The 18,416-nt window shown below is 44.7% G+C and overlaps 1 protein-coding gene across 4 annotated transcripts in view; it reads left to right on the top strand.

Moving 5' to 3' along the window:
• osbpl5 (oxysterol binding protein-like 5) overlaps nucleotides 1-18,416 on the top strand; it is a 148,144-nt gene that overhangs the window by 114,043 nt on the left and 15,685 nt on the right. For 3 of the 4 annotated variants that reach the window (XM_041198181.1, XM_041198179.1, XM_041198182.1), the window contains 6 exons: nucleotides 2,715-2,943; nucleotides 5,525-5,709; nucleotides 12,012-12,093; nucleotides 13,978-14,076; nucleotides 16,055-16,151; nucleotides 17,003-17,101. In XM_041198181.1, the coding sequence (XP_041054115.1) occupies nucleotides 2,715-2,943; nucleotides 5,525-5,709; nucleotides 12,012-12,093; nucleotides 13,978-14,076; nucleotides 16,055-16,151; nucleotides 17,003-17,101 (791 nt within the window). The remainder of the gene's footprint in view (nucleotides 1-2,714; nucleotides 2,944-5,524; nucleotides 5,710-12,011; nucleotides 12,094-13,977; nucleotides 14,077-16,054; nucleotides 16,152-17,002; nucleotides 17,102-18,416) is intronic. The other variant, XM_041198180.1, reaches the window with a different exon arrangement.

The following is an 18,416-nucleotide window of genomic DNA, read 5'->3' as shown; positions in this document are numbered from 1 at the left end:
CTATCTCCGCTGCTCTCTGGGGAAGAGAATTCAACAGATCGACGACCCTCGGAAAAAAATTCTCTTCATCTTCGCCTTAAATGGGAGACACTTTATTTTTAAACTGTGTCACCTAGTTCTGGTCTCCCCCACAAGGAGAAACATCCTCTCAGCATCCACCCTGTCAATTCCCTTCATGCTCTTATATGTTTCAATAAGATCACCTTTCATTCTTCTATGGATCCAAGGGATACAGGCCCAGCCTGTCCAACCTTTCCTCATAAGATAACCCCTTCATCCCAGGAATCAGTCAAGTGAACCTTCTCGGAACCTTCTAATGTTATCATACGAGACCAAGGGCAGAATTTTACACTGATCGGCAGGCACACACCCAACCTGATCCGGTGTGAAATCATGTGAGATGACATCGGGCGAGTGTCCCAACATCATCATGCACTCGCGTAATATTTCAGTTAGCACGCATGTGCAAAAGTCAGAAGCTCGCCCACCGACAATTAAGAGGCCAATTAAGGTCATTAACGGCACAATAGTTTTTAATTTTACATTGCCCGTCCAACCTTATGGTTGGCGGATGGGCAAATTGGCAGGTCGCCTTTACATTTTTCTTGAAACCTCATCCAAGGGCAGATGAGGTTTCCGTGATAAAATAAAAATAAAAATCGGTAGACAGCATTTTCATCATGTATATTTTCAGGTGCCTGATTGGGATGCTTGGGCATTTTTTTTTTTTGCTTTTCAAAACTTTATTTTAGCTTTTTCAGGTCTTCAGCTCCCTGAGGCAGCTCTCTGCCTTCAGGGAGCTTTCAGTCAGCACTGGCCCGTGCCCACATTGACATCAGTGCCTGCCCTCCTCCCGCCCCCACCCAAACAGCGCTGAGCTTCTCAACACGCACTTCATGCTGGCTGGTCATTAATTGGCCAGTCGGGGGCCAGTCGCAGTTGGTGGTCCATTTCCTGGCTGATCCTGGGCCCATCAATCGCACCCACCTAAAAATTCTGCCCCAAAATTGTACACAGTACTCCAGGTGTGGTCTCACCTACGCCTATACAACTGTCACAAAACTTTCCTACTTTTATGTGCCATTCCCTTGCAATAATTGACAACATTTCATTTGCCTTCTTAATCACTTGCTCTACTTCATTCTAACTTCTTGTGATTCATGTACCGGAACACCCAGATCTCTCTGCTCCACAGAGTTTTGCAATCTTTCTTAATTTAAATCATATTTAATATATAATAATAATAATATACTGCCTTTCTGTTCTTTCTGCCAAAGTGGACGAGTTCTCATTTTCCCAAACTATACTCTACCTGCCAATTTTTTTGCCAATTAACCTAACCCATCTAAATCCCTTTATACTCTTTGGACTGCATTTTATGTGTCACTGGAGGGCGTATTTTTGGAGAGGGAGCACGAAAAATAGGATAGCTGGCCCACCTCCTTCCCACCTGCCCCCAAGTTCACCCCCGAAATTGGCACCCCGCCCACCATAATCATGGGTCAATTAGGCTTGCTACCAAGCCAGTTGACCCTGATGAACACTGCCCTCACCAATGAACATTTGGCATGGGCAGCTGATTTTTTAAAATAAATTCTTTAAAGGGTGGGAAGGAAGTGGGGGTTTCTATCTTTGGGGCTGCTCTTTGTGGACTTGAGATGACCCTCCATAAGATAGAACCTCCATTTCTTCCTACCTGCCAGCAGCCTTAAACCGAGCCCCCACCCCCCCCAGGATTTCCCTTTCACAAAACCATGTTGACTCTGCCTAGTTGCCTTAAAATTTTCTAAATGTCCTACTATAGCCTCCTTAATAATAGATTACAATGTTTTCCCTATGGTAGGTGTTAGGCTAACTGGCCTGTAATTTCCTGCATTCTGTCTCCCTCCTTTCTTGGATAGAGGAGTCACATTCCCTATTTTCCAATCTGACGGGACCTTTCAAGAATCAAGGGAATTTTGGAAAAATATAACCAATATATCTACCATCTCTGCGACCACCTTTTAGGACCCTAGGATGAAATCCATCAAGTCCTGGTGACTTTTCAACCTGTGGTTCTAACAGCTATCACCCTTTCCCTAGTGAATGTAATTTGTTTTACATTCCTTGGTCCCTTTACTTCTTGATTTACAAGTATTTCTGGGTTGTTATTTGTGTTTTCTATAATGAAGACAGACACAAAATATCTGTTCAACACTTCCGCCATTTCCTTATATCCCAATATGAATTCCCAAGCTCTAAAGGACCCACTCTCACTTTAGTTACTCTTACCGTATTAAATACTTGTAGAAACTCTATCTGTTTTTATAGTTCTACCAACCTTTATCTTATACTCTAATTTCTCCCTCCTTATTACTTTTTTTTTGACATTTTTTGCTCCTTTTTACATCCCGTCCAATCTTCTAACCTACCCTAATCTTTGCAAAATTGTAAACTTTTCCAATCATTTTAATTCTTTAACTTCCTTAGTTAGCCATGGATGGTACATCCTTCTGCTAGAGTCTTTCTTTCTCACTGAAATGTATATTTGCTGACAATTATGAAATATCAACTGCCTTTGCTGCAGCCTCTAAAACTTCCATTCTGAACCCTTCATTTTCTACTTCTCTCTTTGTGTTAAAATGCTTTCTTAAAACTCACTTGTGTAACTTAACAATTCTTTTGGTTCTGGTTGTTATCCTTGGACTTCTCTCTTATTTTCTCTTCTCTTTAAGTGATGCTGAGTTTGCAAACCACGTTCAGTACAAAGACGCTGATATGTACTCCGACAGATCAGACCGAGAGAATGATCCTCACCACGAGGAGCTGGAAAATGACACGAATGAAAAGAGCAGCAGGAGTGAGGAAAGTGACACAGACCTATCCGAAATCCATGGGGAGATGTGCAGAAAGGACTTGTCAGAGGCGACTTACGTGGCAGAAAATTCAGAGGAGTTTGGAGAAGTAAGAGCTGTAGAGCAGAGGCTCTGCATCTTTTGGTAATGGGATTATTTTCCTAGTGGCTGTGTCTCCTTGAGCAAATTTCTGAGCGTGCGATTCCCATAGTGGCAATCATTGAAGATCAGACTCACATTTGGGTGAGTTTACACTGCAAGACACTGCATCAAAGAGGATGGAGGCAAGTTTAGGAAATGTGTGAACTGAAAGGTGCATTGCATTAGGAAAGCTGCTTGAAAATTGAGTGTAGATGTACTCTTTGAAGTTAAATGTAACCATTTTGCTTAACTGATTTTTAAAAATCCCCTCCTGTCTAGAAGCTAATTCTTACAGAGTAGAGCCTTATGGATGCTGAGTGCCCTCTGCTACCTTGCCCAAGCTGCTATCCTTCATTTTGAATCTAGATATTTATTGTCAGCAGGTTAGCTACCCACAAGGGCTGAGCTTGATCCTGTGCTCATGTACATGTTCTTGCAGGAGTCCATAGAACCATAGATAAGTTACGGCATAGAAGAGGCTATTTAGCTCATCGTGTCTGCGCCGGCCATAAAAAGAGAAAAAAGAAGCTTGCCACTTATTTTCAATTCCACTTGCCAGCACCTGGTCCATAGTCTTACAGGTTACAGCATTTCAGGTGCATATCCAAGTACCTTTTAAATGAGTTGAGCGTTTCGGCCTCAAACACCAGTTAAGGCAGTGAATCTCAGACGCCAACCACCCTCTGGGCAAAAAGTTTTTCCTCATGTTCCGGCTAATCCTTCTACCAATCACCTTAAATCTGTGCCCCGTGGTAATTGACCTCTCAGCTAGGGGATACAGGTCTTTCCTGTCTATGCTATCTAGGTCCCTCAATTTTGTACACTTGAATTAGGTCACTCCTCAGTCCCCACTGTTCTAAGGAAAACAACCCTAGCCTATCCAATCTTTCTTCATAGCTGCAATTTTCAAGCCCTGGCAACATTCTTGTAAATCTTCTCTGTACTCTCTCCAGAGCAATTATGTCCTTCCTGTAATATGGTGACCGGAACTGTACACAAAATTCCAGCTGTGGCCTAACTAGACTTTTATATGGTTCCAACATTACATCCCTGCATTTGTATTCAATACCTTGTCCAATAAAGGAAAGCATTCCATATGCTTTTTTACCACCTGTCCAGCCACCTTCAGGGACCTGTGCACATACACTCTAAGGTCTCTCACTTCCTCAAACCCTCTCAATATCCTCCCATTTATTGAGTATTCCCTTGCTTTGTTTGTCCTCCCCAAATGCATTCCCTCACACTTCTCTGGATTGAATTCCATTTGCCACTTGGCTGCCGATTCAACCAAGCTATTGATATCATTCAGGAGACAATAGCTATCCTCTATCAACCATACGGCCAATTTTTGTGTCATCTGCAAATCTCCCATTATGCCAACCACACTTAAGTCCAGATCATTAATATATAAGACAAACAGTAAAGGCCCCAATGCTGACCCCTGTGGAACACCACTAGAAACCACTTTCCACTCGCAAAAAATATCCTTCGACCAGTACCCTTTGTTTCTTGTCACTGAGCCAATTTTGAATCCAACTCACCACCTTTCCCTATATCCCATGGGATCTCACTTTTCTGACCTTGTCAAATGCCTCACTGAAATCCATGTAGACAACATCCAATGCACTACCCTCATCAATCCTCCTTGTTATTTCCTCAAAAAATTCTGTTAAGTTAGTAAGACACAATCTTGCCCTAACAAAACCATGCTGACTATCCCTGATCAATCCATGCCTTTCTAAGTGGCAGTTTATCCTGTCGCTCAGAATTGATTCCAGTTGCCCACCACCAACGTCAGACTGACCGTCATTAGATGATGGTTAGATGTAAGAATTATGACTCATATTTCCTGTTCCACATAAACCCGGGAGAATTAAATCCATGTGCAATGGTCTTTCTGAATCTAAGACAATGGGGAAGTTTCTCTCACATAAACAGAAAATGCTGGAAAAACTCAGCAGATCTGATAGCATCTGTGGAGAGAGAAACAGAATTGATGTTTCGAGTCCGTACCATCCTTTATCCTGGAGCCTCGCTCATTTCTGGACAAGTTGTCTGACTACTACTACCATTCTGAACTACTGTCTCAGTAAGTGACCTTCTGCACAGCAGAAGCTCTCTCCAACCTTTACCAGAACCAACATTCCCAGGCGTGGTGGATTATCAGGTTTTTCAGGAGATGTTGCAGTAAGCGTTCATTTGCAGTCTATGGATGTGAGCAGCCTCACATATGACAAAGTGGAATCATACTACCATGGTTTAAGAAATTCTTGAAAAAATGCATCCAAGCACCAGATTTGAACCATGTAATACATAGCATTTAACAAAGCATAGGGGACCCTGCTATTTGTAAATAGATTACAAAAGCAAGGAAATTGTATTAAACTTATCGGTATTCTTAAAACACAGTGTGGCCCCAGCTGGAGTATTGTGTCCAATATTCGACCAGTGAATACTGCTTTAATATTAGGGAAGTTTCTCTCGTTGTTTCTGAAGGAAGACCCATATGTTACTGACAGTAACATGATCTCTTTCTTTTTGGTCTATAGATTGGTGAAACCACTCAGACTGAAACAGTGTCTGAAGAAAACAAGAGTCTGATGTGGACTGTGCTGAAGCAGCTCCGACCTGGAATGGACCTATCACGAGTTGTATTACCAACCTTTATCCTGGAGCCTCGCTCGTTTCTGGACAAACTGTCGGACTACTACTATCACTCTGACCTACTGTCTCAGTAAGTCACCTTTTTCTGCACTGCAGAAGCTCTCTCGAACCCTTTACCAGAACCAACATTCCCAGATGTGGTGAATTACCAGGCCTTTCAGGAAATGTTGCAATTAGCATTTATTTGTAATCTATGGATGTGAGCAGCCTCACATATGGCAAAGTGGAATCATACTATCGTGGCTTAAGAAATCATTGAAAGAACGTGTCCAAGCACCAGATTTTGAACCATGTAATACATAGTATTTACTAAAACATAGGGGAGCCTAGTATTTGTAAATAGATTACAAAAGCCAGGAAATTGTACTAAACTTATCGGTATTCTTAAAATACAGTGCAGCCCCAGCTGGAGTATTGTGCCCAATATTGGACCAGTGAATATTGCTTAAAGAAAGTTTCAAATTATTCCACCATTGTAAATACTTGGGCTGAATTTTCTGTTTGGCAGGGGGTGCAGAGTGGGAGCGGGTGTGGGCGGCCATCATTTTAAATCGGCCTGCCCAGCGTAATGCCTGACTCCCGAGGATAGCGGGAGTGGGCAGGCGGCAGCAGGAGTGCATTGTCCGCCGGGTCCAATGGCAACCCAGCGGCCTGTTTATCAGAAGTGCTGGCAGCCTTTGCAGGGCTGCTCACAATGTCAAGTGGAAGGGCTCACCAGAGGGCTTCTGGTGAGCAGGCCAGTCCAGAGGGTAGGCAAGCAGAGCAGGTGAGGCCGGAGGGTAGGGCAGGGGGCCATTGTGCCCCTTGTTTCTCGGATGACTGCCTTGCTGCCCTCCTCAAGGATGTGGCAGCATGGCGGGAGGCGCTGGTTCCCCAGGATGGGAGGAGGAGGCCTTCCCCATATGGCGAAATGTGCCTGGGAGGAGGTGGTGAGCTCCCGCGATGTGGTGCGGTGCACCTGGATCCAGTGTCACAAGCACTTGTTGTACTCTGGCAGGGTGAGTATCACGTCGGTATTGGTCATGTAACCCAGCAGGTCGGCTTACCCCCCTGCTGCCCGCAAGCCTGAGTGTAATGACTGTATTGAATCATTGATGGCATTTATCCTTTGCTGGATGGGCAAGCAGATACTGCCCATGCTGAGGTCAACCTGAGAGGGTGATGAAGAGATGTGTATTGCCCCCGCAGCACGTGTTACACTGAGTCCCACTTAACTGGTTTGGGGGCAACCTGGAGGAGCTGCACCTAGAAGCTGTGTTTGCACTCCAGGACATGTCCAAGTCAGGGTGCTAACATGCTGGGAGGGGAGCTTCAAGGTGGCGTGGCAACGAATCATCTGCTGCCCTCTGCGCTCCACATGCTTGCGCCTCCTTGCTATGGAAGGATATACCGGGTGGTGGGAGGTTGTGGAGCAGGCCTAGCATCTTTGTGTGAGTGTTCGGCAGCAGTGAGGTGAGGAGGCTCTGGAGCCCTGATATGTCCCACTTTGGTTGGGGTGGGTTGTGCACGAAGAGAGTCCATGTGCAATTTTCATTAATCAATGCTCATCCCACATTTTCAGGAGACGAATGCTCATAACGCGGCAGAGCGTGCGAGGACTGGCAGCAGCCAGGTGCAGGTCGCCATTCTTAGCCACTTCGAGCAGGAGGCCTTTGATCTTGAGAGGCGCCATGTGCCAAGGTCCACTGGTGTCAGTGAGGCTGGGATGCCACGGCCAGGTATTTATGCCCAACAGTGAGGCCAGCATTGTTCTCCCAACAACCATAGCAGTGCTGAATGTTAATTGATTTAATTTTGCAACATGGCTTGACCATGGGTTATGGAAGGATGAGCGCATAATGATCTGAGGGACAGGGATACACTTTGACATTGTCTCCATGTTAACTGGTCCACTGTCCTTGTTCTTCCTTTCAGCATTAGCGGAGCAGGGCCGGGAGGAGGAGCAGCAGAGGTCCCCACTCTCACCTGAGGGACCTGAAGTCTCACCAGCGTCACACCATCTCTGCGAGGCAGGCATCAGCGCAGATACAAGCACCTCGGAGGGAATTCAAACATCAGCTAGTGTCCCAGGGCACAGTGGTGAGGGCACTTCACAGTTACTGGAGGAGCTGGCAGAGACAGAGAGTGCCCATGGTGCCAGCAGTCAGAGGACTGCGGGGGACCAGGCACATGCTCAATCGGTGCCTGATGATGTGCCTCTAGAATCGTCCGCGACACAGCAGGTGCAGGAAATGCAGCCGGGTGTGCGGGAGCATCTGGGGGAGATACATGAGGCTGTGCTAGGCTTGGTCTCCGTGGTGGAGGAGTCTACGCGGACAATCACTGAAGCAATGAGCCACCTGTCCGAGCACCATGCGTCCTCCATGGAGAGAGTTGCGACTCTCGTGGTGAGCCTCCTCTAGGAGACCCATCAGGACTTCCTGGGGATGCGCTCTGACCAGCAAGCACTCACATCGGCATTGACCTCAGCTGGTCAGTGCCAGTGTGGGAGATGGTTTGGGCATCAACTTTCCCAGCTCGGTGCCCATCCATCCACAATGAGCAGGGAGGTCCGAAGTGACCTCATGTCAGCACAGCAGCTGCCTGGCATTTCTGCGGGCACCTCTCAGGGCGATCCAGATGAGGGTGGCAGCTCCTCCGCCCCTCTCCCAGTGACCATAGCATCTTGTGAGGCTGTGATAACTAGGGAGATGCCAACTGTGGAGCTGGCAGCTCCCTCCTAGGCGGGGCCAGCACTGGTGTCATGGGCCAGAAGACGACTGCCAAGGTCATCGAGGCCAACAGGACAGCAGAGTGAGCAGGCTGTCTCAGATGCCACTCCGAGCGATGGGGCAGCACCAAGACGTAGCACCCGGAAACGTAAACATAAGATACCTTAGGCACATCACGGGTTTATCACTGGTGTTTTTGTGTTGGCCCGAGACGAGGTCCTTATGATTTGTTTTCCTTGGTAACGCTATTGTCTGTTTTTTTGAAATAATTTGGTTTGCTTGACAGAATAAATTCAGATATGTCACCATGGCTGAGGGTGCCTCTTTTCTTCAACATATGTATGGTTTCCAAAACTGTAATGAGTGCTTGGTTGGACATTCAGCTTTATTAACAAGGCTCTTAGTGACTGTTCCTAACCTGGCAGATTTTGCACTTAGTTGTCAAGTATCGAGCCAACAGCCCAGGCTTGTCCTGGTGATCCATCTGTGGTGTGCTACCTGAAGGTTCGTTGGATTAAAGCCTTCCAGGTGTCCCTGCCTCCCTGCAGTATGTCCTGGTCAGCTTCTACCCCCTCAGCATTTCCCTGTGCATGCCCATCCTCGGATTCTCTGCTGGACTCATCATGTACAGCCGCAGCCACTGCGTCGACATCTTCATCACCCACTGCGTCTCCCCTATCCAATGTAAGATTGTGGAGAGTGCAGCATGCAACCACTATCACCGAGGCACAATCTGGGGGGTACTGGAGTGCGCCCCTTGAGCAGTCCAGGCATCGGAGGCACATCTTAAGATGGTTCTCTCCACCACAGCCCTTGTGGAGGTGTGGCTCCTATTATACCACTGCTCAGCTTCTGTTCTTGAATGACGGAGATGTGTCATTAGCCACCTTCTGAGGGGATAGCCCTTGTCACCCAACAGCCATCCATCAAGCCAGGTTGGAGCACTGAAGAGCCCCGGCACCTGGGAGTGTCTGAGGATGTAGGTGTCTTGGGAGCTGCCTGGGTACCTTGTACAGGCTTGTGAAATCAGCATCCTGTGATCACACACTATCTGCACTTTCATGGAGTGGAAGCCCTTCCTGTTGACAAAGACACCGGGCTCACCTGCTAGTGCCTTGATGGCTACATGTGTGCAGTCTATTGCACCCTGGATGCGAGGGAAGCTAGCAATCGCCACAAAGCCTCTGGCTCACTGTGTCTGACTTGCCTGGTCCCAACAGTAGTGGATGAAGGTCAATGCATGCCTGAACAGAGCATCTGTAACCTGCTCGACACAAGTGTGCATAGCTGATTGGGAGACACCACAAAGATCACCCACCGACCCCCTGGAAGGAGCCAGAGGTATAGAAATTGAGGGCAGCTGTGATCTGCAGAGCCACTGGCATGGGGTATCAACCCACACAGTTAGCAGAGGTCTCAGGCCCTTTCATCTGACAGATATAGTTGACTATCTCCTTTGAGAGACAGTTCCTCTTTCGGCACTGCACCTCAGACATATTGAGGTAGCTGCTTTGCTGCCTGTATACCCTGGCAGCAGGATAATGGCGTCTTCTGGGGCCTCTTCTGCCTTGGACTACCTCTTGGCCCTTCGCCCCTTGTGCCTGCGCCCGTCCTCCCAAAGGTGGCTCCCCTGGAGGCTGTATGTACACTCCTGGCCTCCTCTCTCTGCTAGCCCTCCCTTCCTCCTCAGGTGGAGAATTCAGTTCCCATTCCCAGGCTAAGGGAAGGCTTCCTGAAACCTGCAGGCCCAGAAAAGATTACTCACTGCATAGTGCTGACCTGAACGTTAAGAGTCCAGGAAAAGCAGCTGGTATGCGTTTTGAAGAACTGCAGGTCATACAAGCAAGTTTCAAAAACTTTCAGAAATAAATGCTTGACCGTGCACACTTGCGACCCCAGTGAGCCCTCTTATCCCACCCATAGATGAGGTTAATACAAATGTGTCCTACCCGCCTGCCCATTGCGCCCATGCGCAAAGCTGAAGGTCGCACGGGTGCTGAAAAATCAGTGTCGATTGGCACCTCAAGGGCCTTAACTGGCCCGTTAATTAATGGCGGGCGTGTGTCGGACATATCACGCGCCCGCCCAGTGAAATATCGCGATGGTGTGGATGTTCACCCAATGTCACTGCGCATCTTTTTACGTATGGACGTGTGGAGCCTGCCCCCACACGCCAAAGGGAAAATTCAGCCCCTAAGATCCTTAAGGAATTGGTGTGTAGGTTGTTAGACTTGGGTTGCAATTCAGCCCATGGGTGGATTGAGAGTTGCTTGTTTGTGTGCTATTCGGGATATAAAATGTTATTGGAGCTAAATTGATAGTCTCACTGAAAGGAACCAAAACAATAAAGAAAAGAAAAAATGTCTTTCTGGTACAGTAGAAAATGCTTCATTAAGACTATGCAGAGGGAACTTTGCACAATATTTAAATGTGCCATATGTGGCTTGGGAGTATTTGATGTATAGTGTGGAGGAAGCACCTAATCCATCCTTGCCACTTGACCTATGGGTGTTTGATGTGGCAGAGCTTAACTGCATAGAATTTACAACATATAGTAACAACAAAAATATGAAAAAGGATAGAAAGCTTACAAATCAGTCATGTGATCATTTCAGCTGGGGCTGGATGGTTTGTTTTATATGTAGGCTTAGTACAACACCCTGGCTTTTGTACTCTGTCTCTATTCACAAGTACCAGGTTCCCATATGCTTTAACTGCTATGTATGCTACTGCTGTGACAGCCTGCAATCATTCCACAACCACATTATGAAAATCTGATTTTTATTAATTGAACTTATAATGTGTCACTGAGAAATTACAAGCCTTGTGCAGTAGCATAAGGGAATGCTTGTCTCATGCAGTATGATGCAAGCAAATGGAAGATAGTGAAGTAATTGTAAGAGTTCTGTCCTTTTTTATTTTTCAGGGAAAAGTCAACCATTCACTATCTTTACCAGCTCCATTTGGAGTTTATCTCCCACTAATTTTTCAACATTACCCTTTCAACCTGAACATTTGCCTCGTTTTCCAAACAGAGTATCCCAACGAGTTGTGGGTTATTGCCAGAATTAACTGCTGTTTCATCTGTTATAGTCCAGTGTATACTTCTACAAATCAGGCTTTCCCCAGCATCCACAAGCAACTGAAAAAAAACTTGTAAAACTAAACAATCTGTAATTTGAGTAGAAGCATCAGCCCTCATCCTATGGTAAAGATGAAATTCCTCGTAATGCTAATGCTAACCTTGAAACAGAATTAAAATGCCATGAAACCTGCACTAACTATGCTATACGTAACCTGGAAAAGTTTAATACTGACACTGGTTATTAAAAATGGAAACTTTCCTTCTCCTGTACTGGCATTCCTTTTGATATTCACCAAAAGTTCGTCTAGCAACAAATTCCTTGGACACCCTAACTTCAGTGTGCCAGATATTGAGAAAATATAGGTTGAAGTGCAGCCAACCTTAACGTGGCCACAGCCTTTGAAAACCCTGGTTGTCCAAGGTTCGCAGTGGATGGCTTAAAATGCTGAAGTTTATTTGAATGTTTCAGCTTACAGAAGGTGCTTGAGTTTTATAAACCATGAATGAATGTATAGTCCCCTCTCTGCAATTACCTGCAGTTAAAACTTCTGAGGTCTGATCTCTATATTTCCCCAGAGCTGCCCTTGAAGAGAATGCATATGGTCGTATGAAACAGGTTCTGCGATGGTACCTGTCTGGGTTTTACAAGAAACCAAAGGTAAGGCAGTATCAAGACCAGTAGGGCAGTTATCAGGAGAAAGAAGCTAAGGGGAAATGTGATGGGTTCCTGTGGGTAGGAGATTGGAGTGACGGCACTCTACTCAGAGATACTTGCCCCTGGAAATATGTTTTGCAGCCTCCCATTATGACAACTGATTGGGACTTCTGTCAGTCTTCTAGAATTTGCTCAGTTTATGTAATTCTGGATTAACTTTGCAAAACCTGAAGATGCGAGTGACAGGCAAGCAGGGCTGAGCAAATGACAAGACATGGGTGGCTGAGTTTTTGGCATTGGAGTTGTGGAAGATGGGAAGGGAGGACATTGGGGAAATTGAAGCTGGTGGCGATAAGAGCATGGTGGGGCTGAGGTGGAAGGCTACCAATGTTTTAGAAGTAGAAGCAAATTATCTGGTTGACGGATAGGATGAAAGATTTGAAACCCAGCCAGGTTTTCCATGGTCTAGTTGAACCTGAGTAAATGGTTGGGGAGTAGAGTCAGTGCCAAGGGTCCAGATTTTTTGGAAGGGGCTGAACATGATGGCTTTGATCTTCTTGATGTTCAGTTGGAGGATATTTTAACTCATGCATAACTTGGTGCATACAGGCAATCTGACAATATAGATGTAGTTGCAAGGTATAGTGGTGGAGTGGTAGAGTTGGGTGTCATCATAATACATTTTAGAAGATGATCCTATGCATGCGGGTGATGTCACTGAAGGCAACAGGTATATAAGGAGGAGGATGGGGGACAAGAATAGATTTTTTGTATTTCTGGAGGTGACATTGTGGAGTGAAGGCAGTCTAAAGGTAATAGAGATAAAACAATGAAGCATTGATATGGTCAACCAAATTAAATACGGTGAAGAGACAGGACGGAATAATGCATTCTGATTACAGTCACAAACAACGTAATTTGACATTGCCAGGGTAGTATTGGTTCTATGAGCAAGAGGAAACTGGATTGGAGAGTCAGAGCAAAATGTGGGTAAAGAAGAGCATTGAGCTGTATAATGAAGAGATGTTTGTGAGCTCAGAGAGGAAAGGGAGTTGCAGTATTTGGAGAGGACAGATGGATCAAGTCTAGACTTTTGGAGGAAGGAGTAATGATGGCGATTTCAAAAGGGGATGGTGTCTGAGTTTACAGAACCATTTATGATTTTGACATGCTTAGGATGAGGAGGGTCTGTTGAGTGGTCAGATGTTCAATGGGGATGGAGGGGATTAAAGGAGCAAGAAGTGTTCATGTTCGAAGATATAAGCTTGGAGAAGACACAAGTAGAGAGGGAGGAGAAACTACAGGTGGCAGATTTAAAATGCAAGGCTGATTCCCAAGGTCAAGAACAGCGGGTGAGAGGAAGGAGACATAATTACAGGAATGCTCAACATGATTGAGGCAGTTCAAGCAATGAATGTCAAAGTCAGTTATGTACCAGATATGCTCAAGATTGTTACATTACACCCTGCACCCTGTTACTGCACACAGGCATACTATTCATTGCTGCAGTGCTAGTCAGTTGAATATATTGAACATTTTAACCAATCTTCCATTGAGAAAGGCTATTTGCATTATAACTGTATACAGATCATATCTTAAAAGGAAACAAATTTAGGAAATTAGGATCGGTAGCTGGTAGCTATTTTACTCAGTTTCCAGTGCCTTTCGGCCATGCTCCTGGCCATGAACGGGAACTAGTTATGTTCTGGTTTCCATACCATGGCCTTCAGATTCAAATTCTGGGGCCAAAATTCCACCCTCCAAAGCTGAGCCTGAATTTGAAATTAACTGAAGCCAGATTGACAGCCATTTTGAGGATGTCTCACACAGGCAGGGATGATGGATGGTCTCATTTTCCTTTTTTGTCAAGTCCTTTGTTTCCTGCAGGGTCTGAAAAAACCATATAATCCTATTCTGGGAGAAACTTTTCGCTGCTACTGGTACCATCCTAAAACTGACAGCCGCACCTTCTATATTGCAGAGCAGGTAACCCTCTCTTTAAATTGATGTATGCTATAACACTCTACATGGAAGGCCGTGTAATGTAAAATATCAATGGTGTCTGTCCAGACTGGTTTTGGGTCCTACATATATATTCTGACTTACATCACGCAAATAATAATCAACTTTGGAAGAGAAATGGTTGACTGTTTTGAATTATTATAATTCCTTCTTTGGGTGAGATATCATACAAGTGTTAGAGTGGAAACAAAAGGTCACTGATTTGAATCGCCTGACCTGCCAGTATTTCCAAATTTTTTGATTTTTATTTTAGATTTCCTGTAAAAGTTGGGTGGGTCTGTCTGAAAGGGATGCCAGACATGTGTTAGGAGCTGATCTGTTTCAATGGGGATGTTGGATAGGTATTGGATATAAAGAAATGTAGATTCCAGGGAGTAAAAATGTAAAAATAGTGTTAGATGAGCAATTGTGGTGGTGAGGAGAAGAGGTTGGAGGAAGATAGGGATATCAAAGGGATGTTTAGTGGGAAACAGAACTGCCTTTATCAGTGTTAGGAACTAGAGATAGTAAGTCATATGTGTATTTGTGTGCATTAGGAGTATGCTGCAGCTTTAAGTTGAATTTATGTTTTTTTTATTTGTGGCTTAAAAGGGTGAAACCTGAGTCTGTTTCATTTAAAGTTATCTCCGTGAGGTGGGGTCAGCAGATCTGGAGCTGTTTGTGTACCTGCATTTAATGAGGTTTTACCAACCTTGAAGTGGTTTAGGGAAGCTAAAACAAAGTAGGAAAAACTGCGCTGTTGCCTAGCAACAGAGGGCCCACAGAGACAGAAAAGCAGTTTGATTTCAGTTGGTAGAGGAATTCTACAGAAACTGCCAGAACAGGCAGGAAGGTAGCTGCAGGAAGCAGGTTCCGAAGAAAAGAAGAAAGTCCCAAAAACCAGGGAACTGGGCAGAAGATAGTTCCAGATAGGCAGTGAAGTCAAGGGAAAAGAACAGTAATCTGAACTGGTCCTGTTCAGTGTAATTGAGAGTAAGCAGAGGAAAAGGCTCCAAATTAGAGAGAGAAAGCTGCGGGGAGCAGAATCAAGGCAAGTCGGCTTGTGAGAAGCCAGAAGATTCGAGGAGACAGTCAAAGGTTGGTGACTCCTTACTACAGGCCTGTGAAGCAGTGGTGTGCTGTTGGCATGGCTGAGTATCTGAGAGAGTGCGTGGAAGGTGAAGCCTGAATGCATATAGAGATCCAGGGAAGGAGAACATCGGAAGGAGAGTTCAAACCCTTAGAGGTGGATCCATGTAAAAGACGTCCAAGTGAAAGCGTAGCTTCGGAGAAAATTCCAAGGTGAGTTCCTTGAGAGTGGAAATTGGAAATCCTCATGTGAAAGACGAAGCTCAGTGGGAAAGGTTGACTCGCAGTGTAACAAGCACCTTGGGGGGAGTAAATGAGAGATCCATAGAAGTTGCTTTGTGGCATCTGCCACCTGGTTTCAGAGTGTGATGTGTACAACCACAGGTCACCTATTGGTTTACATGGACTGCATGCTTATTGTGAACATTAGAGTATAAGGTAGGTTTTGTAATTTAAGTTATCTTTACAAATCTGTATATATCTATAAAGGTATAGTTGTGGGTGAAGGAGCAGAGAAATATAGTGCATCTTTTCTTGTTTAATAAATGTTTATTCTTTTTATTAAAAGTTCATCAACAGGCTCTGTGACTTTGTTCAGTAGCCACTCTCCACCTCTCTAAACAAAAAAAATTAAAGTTATGATCTATCAAGCCAGGTTCCGTCCTGGGATTTGACTTGTCAAGTAGTAACATCAGCTGGGATCATAGCAATCAATATCAGAGAAAGATGTGAGATCAGGATGTTTTACAAATTTCCTTTTAGGGGAAAGGGGTGTTGGGTCACAGGCATCCATATAGGACTCCCTTCCGTTAAGGAATATTTTCCAAATGGTCATTAAGTTCCCAAACTGACTGCCCTTTCTGCTCCATCACAGGTATCCCATCATCCTCCAGTGTCTGCCTTTTATGTCAGTAACAGGAAGGACAATTTCTGTATCAGCGGCTCTATCCTGGCCCGCTCCAAGTTCTATGGTAAGGTATTTCACAGCAATCGGGATCTTCTAATAAGTATCTTGTGGGGGCGGTGGAGTCAGGGAAGAAGTTGTGTGATAATCGTAGTAATGGGGAGGCTTTCCCTGCAGTGGAAATGGTTGATAGTATCAAATGGGCATCTTGAATGTGAATAACAAGATAGTCCCAATTACTGTTTATTTTACTAGAACTTTACAAACACTGATCTTTCACCCATGTTTGTATCCAAGCTATGTGCAAAGGGAGTGCAGATCAGAGATAGGAACACTATTACTGTAACTCCAATCCTCCAGCATATAGTTCCAATGAGAATGGTTCCCAATTGCTAGCATAGGATTATGGAACTACTCATTATGTGAAATGTGTTTGAGCAGTCCCAAACAAGTATGGACCATGAGCATTAATTTGCCCTATTTGAGTATCAATTAGCATTCTTGCAGCAACAGGAATAAACAGTTACAGAGATGCCCTTGTGATCTTGGAGCTGAAATGCATTGAGTCACTTGGTTATACTTCAGCAACTGTAAAGCACATTGGGATGTCCTGAGGTCATGAAAGGCTGTATGAATGCAAGTTTTTATTTCAGTGTAAAGGAAGCTTTAATCTGCCTCCAACCTGAAATGGATGGTGTTCCATTCCCCACTACTAAATACCCATTCTGATTAGCACAAAAATGTTTTTAAAATAATTCTCGAAGCTCAGACAAATAATGGCAAAGAGGATCCCAGATTTTGTGAACTTAATGATTGACATACTGGTGTCACACGTCCTGCTAGAATGCTCACTCTCTTTAGACCATAGAGGTTTAAGCTGGTCCATTCTCCAAAGACCTTTTTCTTTCTCTCCTGTAGGAAATTCAATGTCTGCCATATTGGATGGGAAAGCACGACTATGGTTCCTGAACAGACAGGAGGATTACATTATCACCATGCCATATGCACATTGTAAAGGTAGAGCTCCATCTGCTGTGGGCATGGTGCCTCTATGATTCATGGCTGCACACCACAGTACAGAATGGAATATAACTCTTAAAATAGGATCAGGGAGGCCTTTCAGCTCAGTTGAGCTCATCATTTCGGAATACCAACCGTACCATCTTCCCATTACAGCCTCTAGTGTTCCTAGAATGTTCTGGGCAGTAGTCTGGGTTCAATTAATCTTGCTGGCAATTTCTTGCAGCTGACAATCACCTGTGTAAAGAAATACCTCCTGATGCCATAGCTATTGGACTCTTTTCAAACGCCTATCCAACATGAAGAGACGGATACGCCACAACTTTCTTTAGCCTCATTTGTTTCCCCCACACTCCACTCCACCATTAGTGAATACTCATTTGGCCACCTTGCCCCACCTTATGGAGCTGCTTTCCTTAGTTTCGCTACCTCCATCCTTGTGTTCAAATACCTCCACAAGACCTTTGTCTTGAACTGTGCATTTATGGCCCCTGACACTTCAATTTATTTTGCTGAATAAAGAGATGTCAAAGCTTTTCATTAGGACACTTCACAAGAATACCAATATGAACAATAATTTATTCTGTTTGAGAAAGAGAGTACTGATTGGTTGGCAGGTGGTCTCTGATTGGTAGAGGTGTTGCCATGAAGAATGCACCAATGATTGTGACTGACAGTTAACTGCCAAGCATCATTTGAAAGTTAAACCAGGCAACTTGATCCTGATTGGTCAAGGCATTGCCCTGAGGAATGAGTCAGCGAATGGCCGTCACTTATTTTGGTTAGCTGAAACAGGAGCAATGTGTGTAGCAACATGTTCTTTCTGCCTGCAAAGAACAGAGCCCTGTGTATTAATATATGTAACTTCATACACACAAATGCGCCACACTGCGAGCCCAACTGACAATCTTAAGTTGGTCATCAGCGTAATTCTTAGCACACTGAGGATTATTTATCAAATGTTGTCCAATCATGGAATCACATCTAATGTTGGACACTGCATTTGAAGTTTTGCATGCACGGGCTGGTTGGGTATGGTCTATGCCTTGCCCTTGCAAACAGCAGCTGGGATATGCTGTTTGATACGATCCACCAGTCTTTGGGACATGCTGTAAGAAAAGAGCACTGTAGAAATGTAAATTGTTGTTGATGTCCAACTTGATTTTTTTTTCACAATCCTGATGCTGTGCCCCTTGTTTTGCTCTCATTGTGCCGTTCATTCATTAAACCATGCCCATCATTCCTTCCCCAGCCCCAAACAGCCTTTGTAAAGGCTAAATATTATCTGACTACATTTGAGTTTGGAACAAGG

This window comes from Carcharodon carcharias, chromosome 10, assembly GCF_017639515.1.
Source record: "Carcharodon carcharias isolate sCarCar2 chromosome 10, sCarCar2.pri, whole genome shotgun sequence".
NCBI lineage: Eukaryota > Metazoa > Chordata > Chondrichthyes > Lamniformes > Lamnidae > Carcharodon > Carcharodon carcharias.
This window is presented reverse-complemented; position numbering and strand designations above follow the sequence as displayed.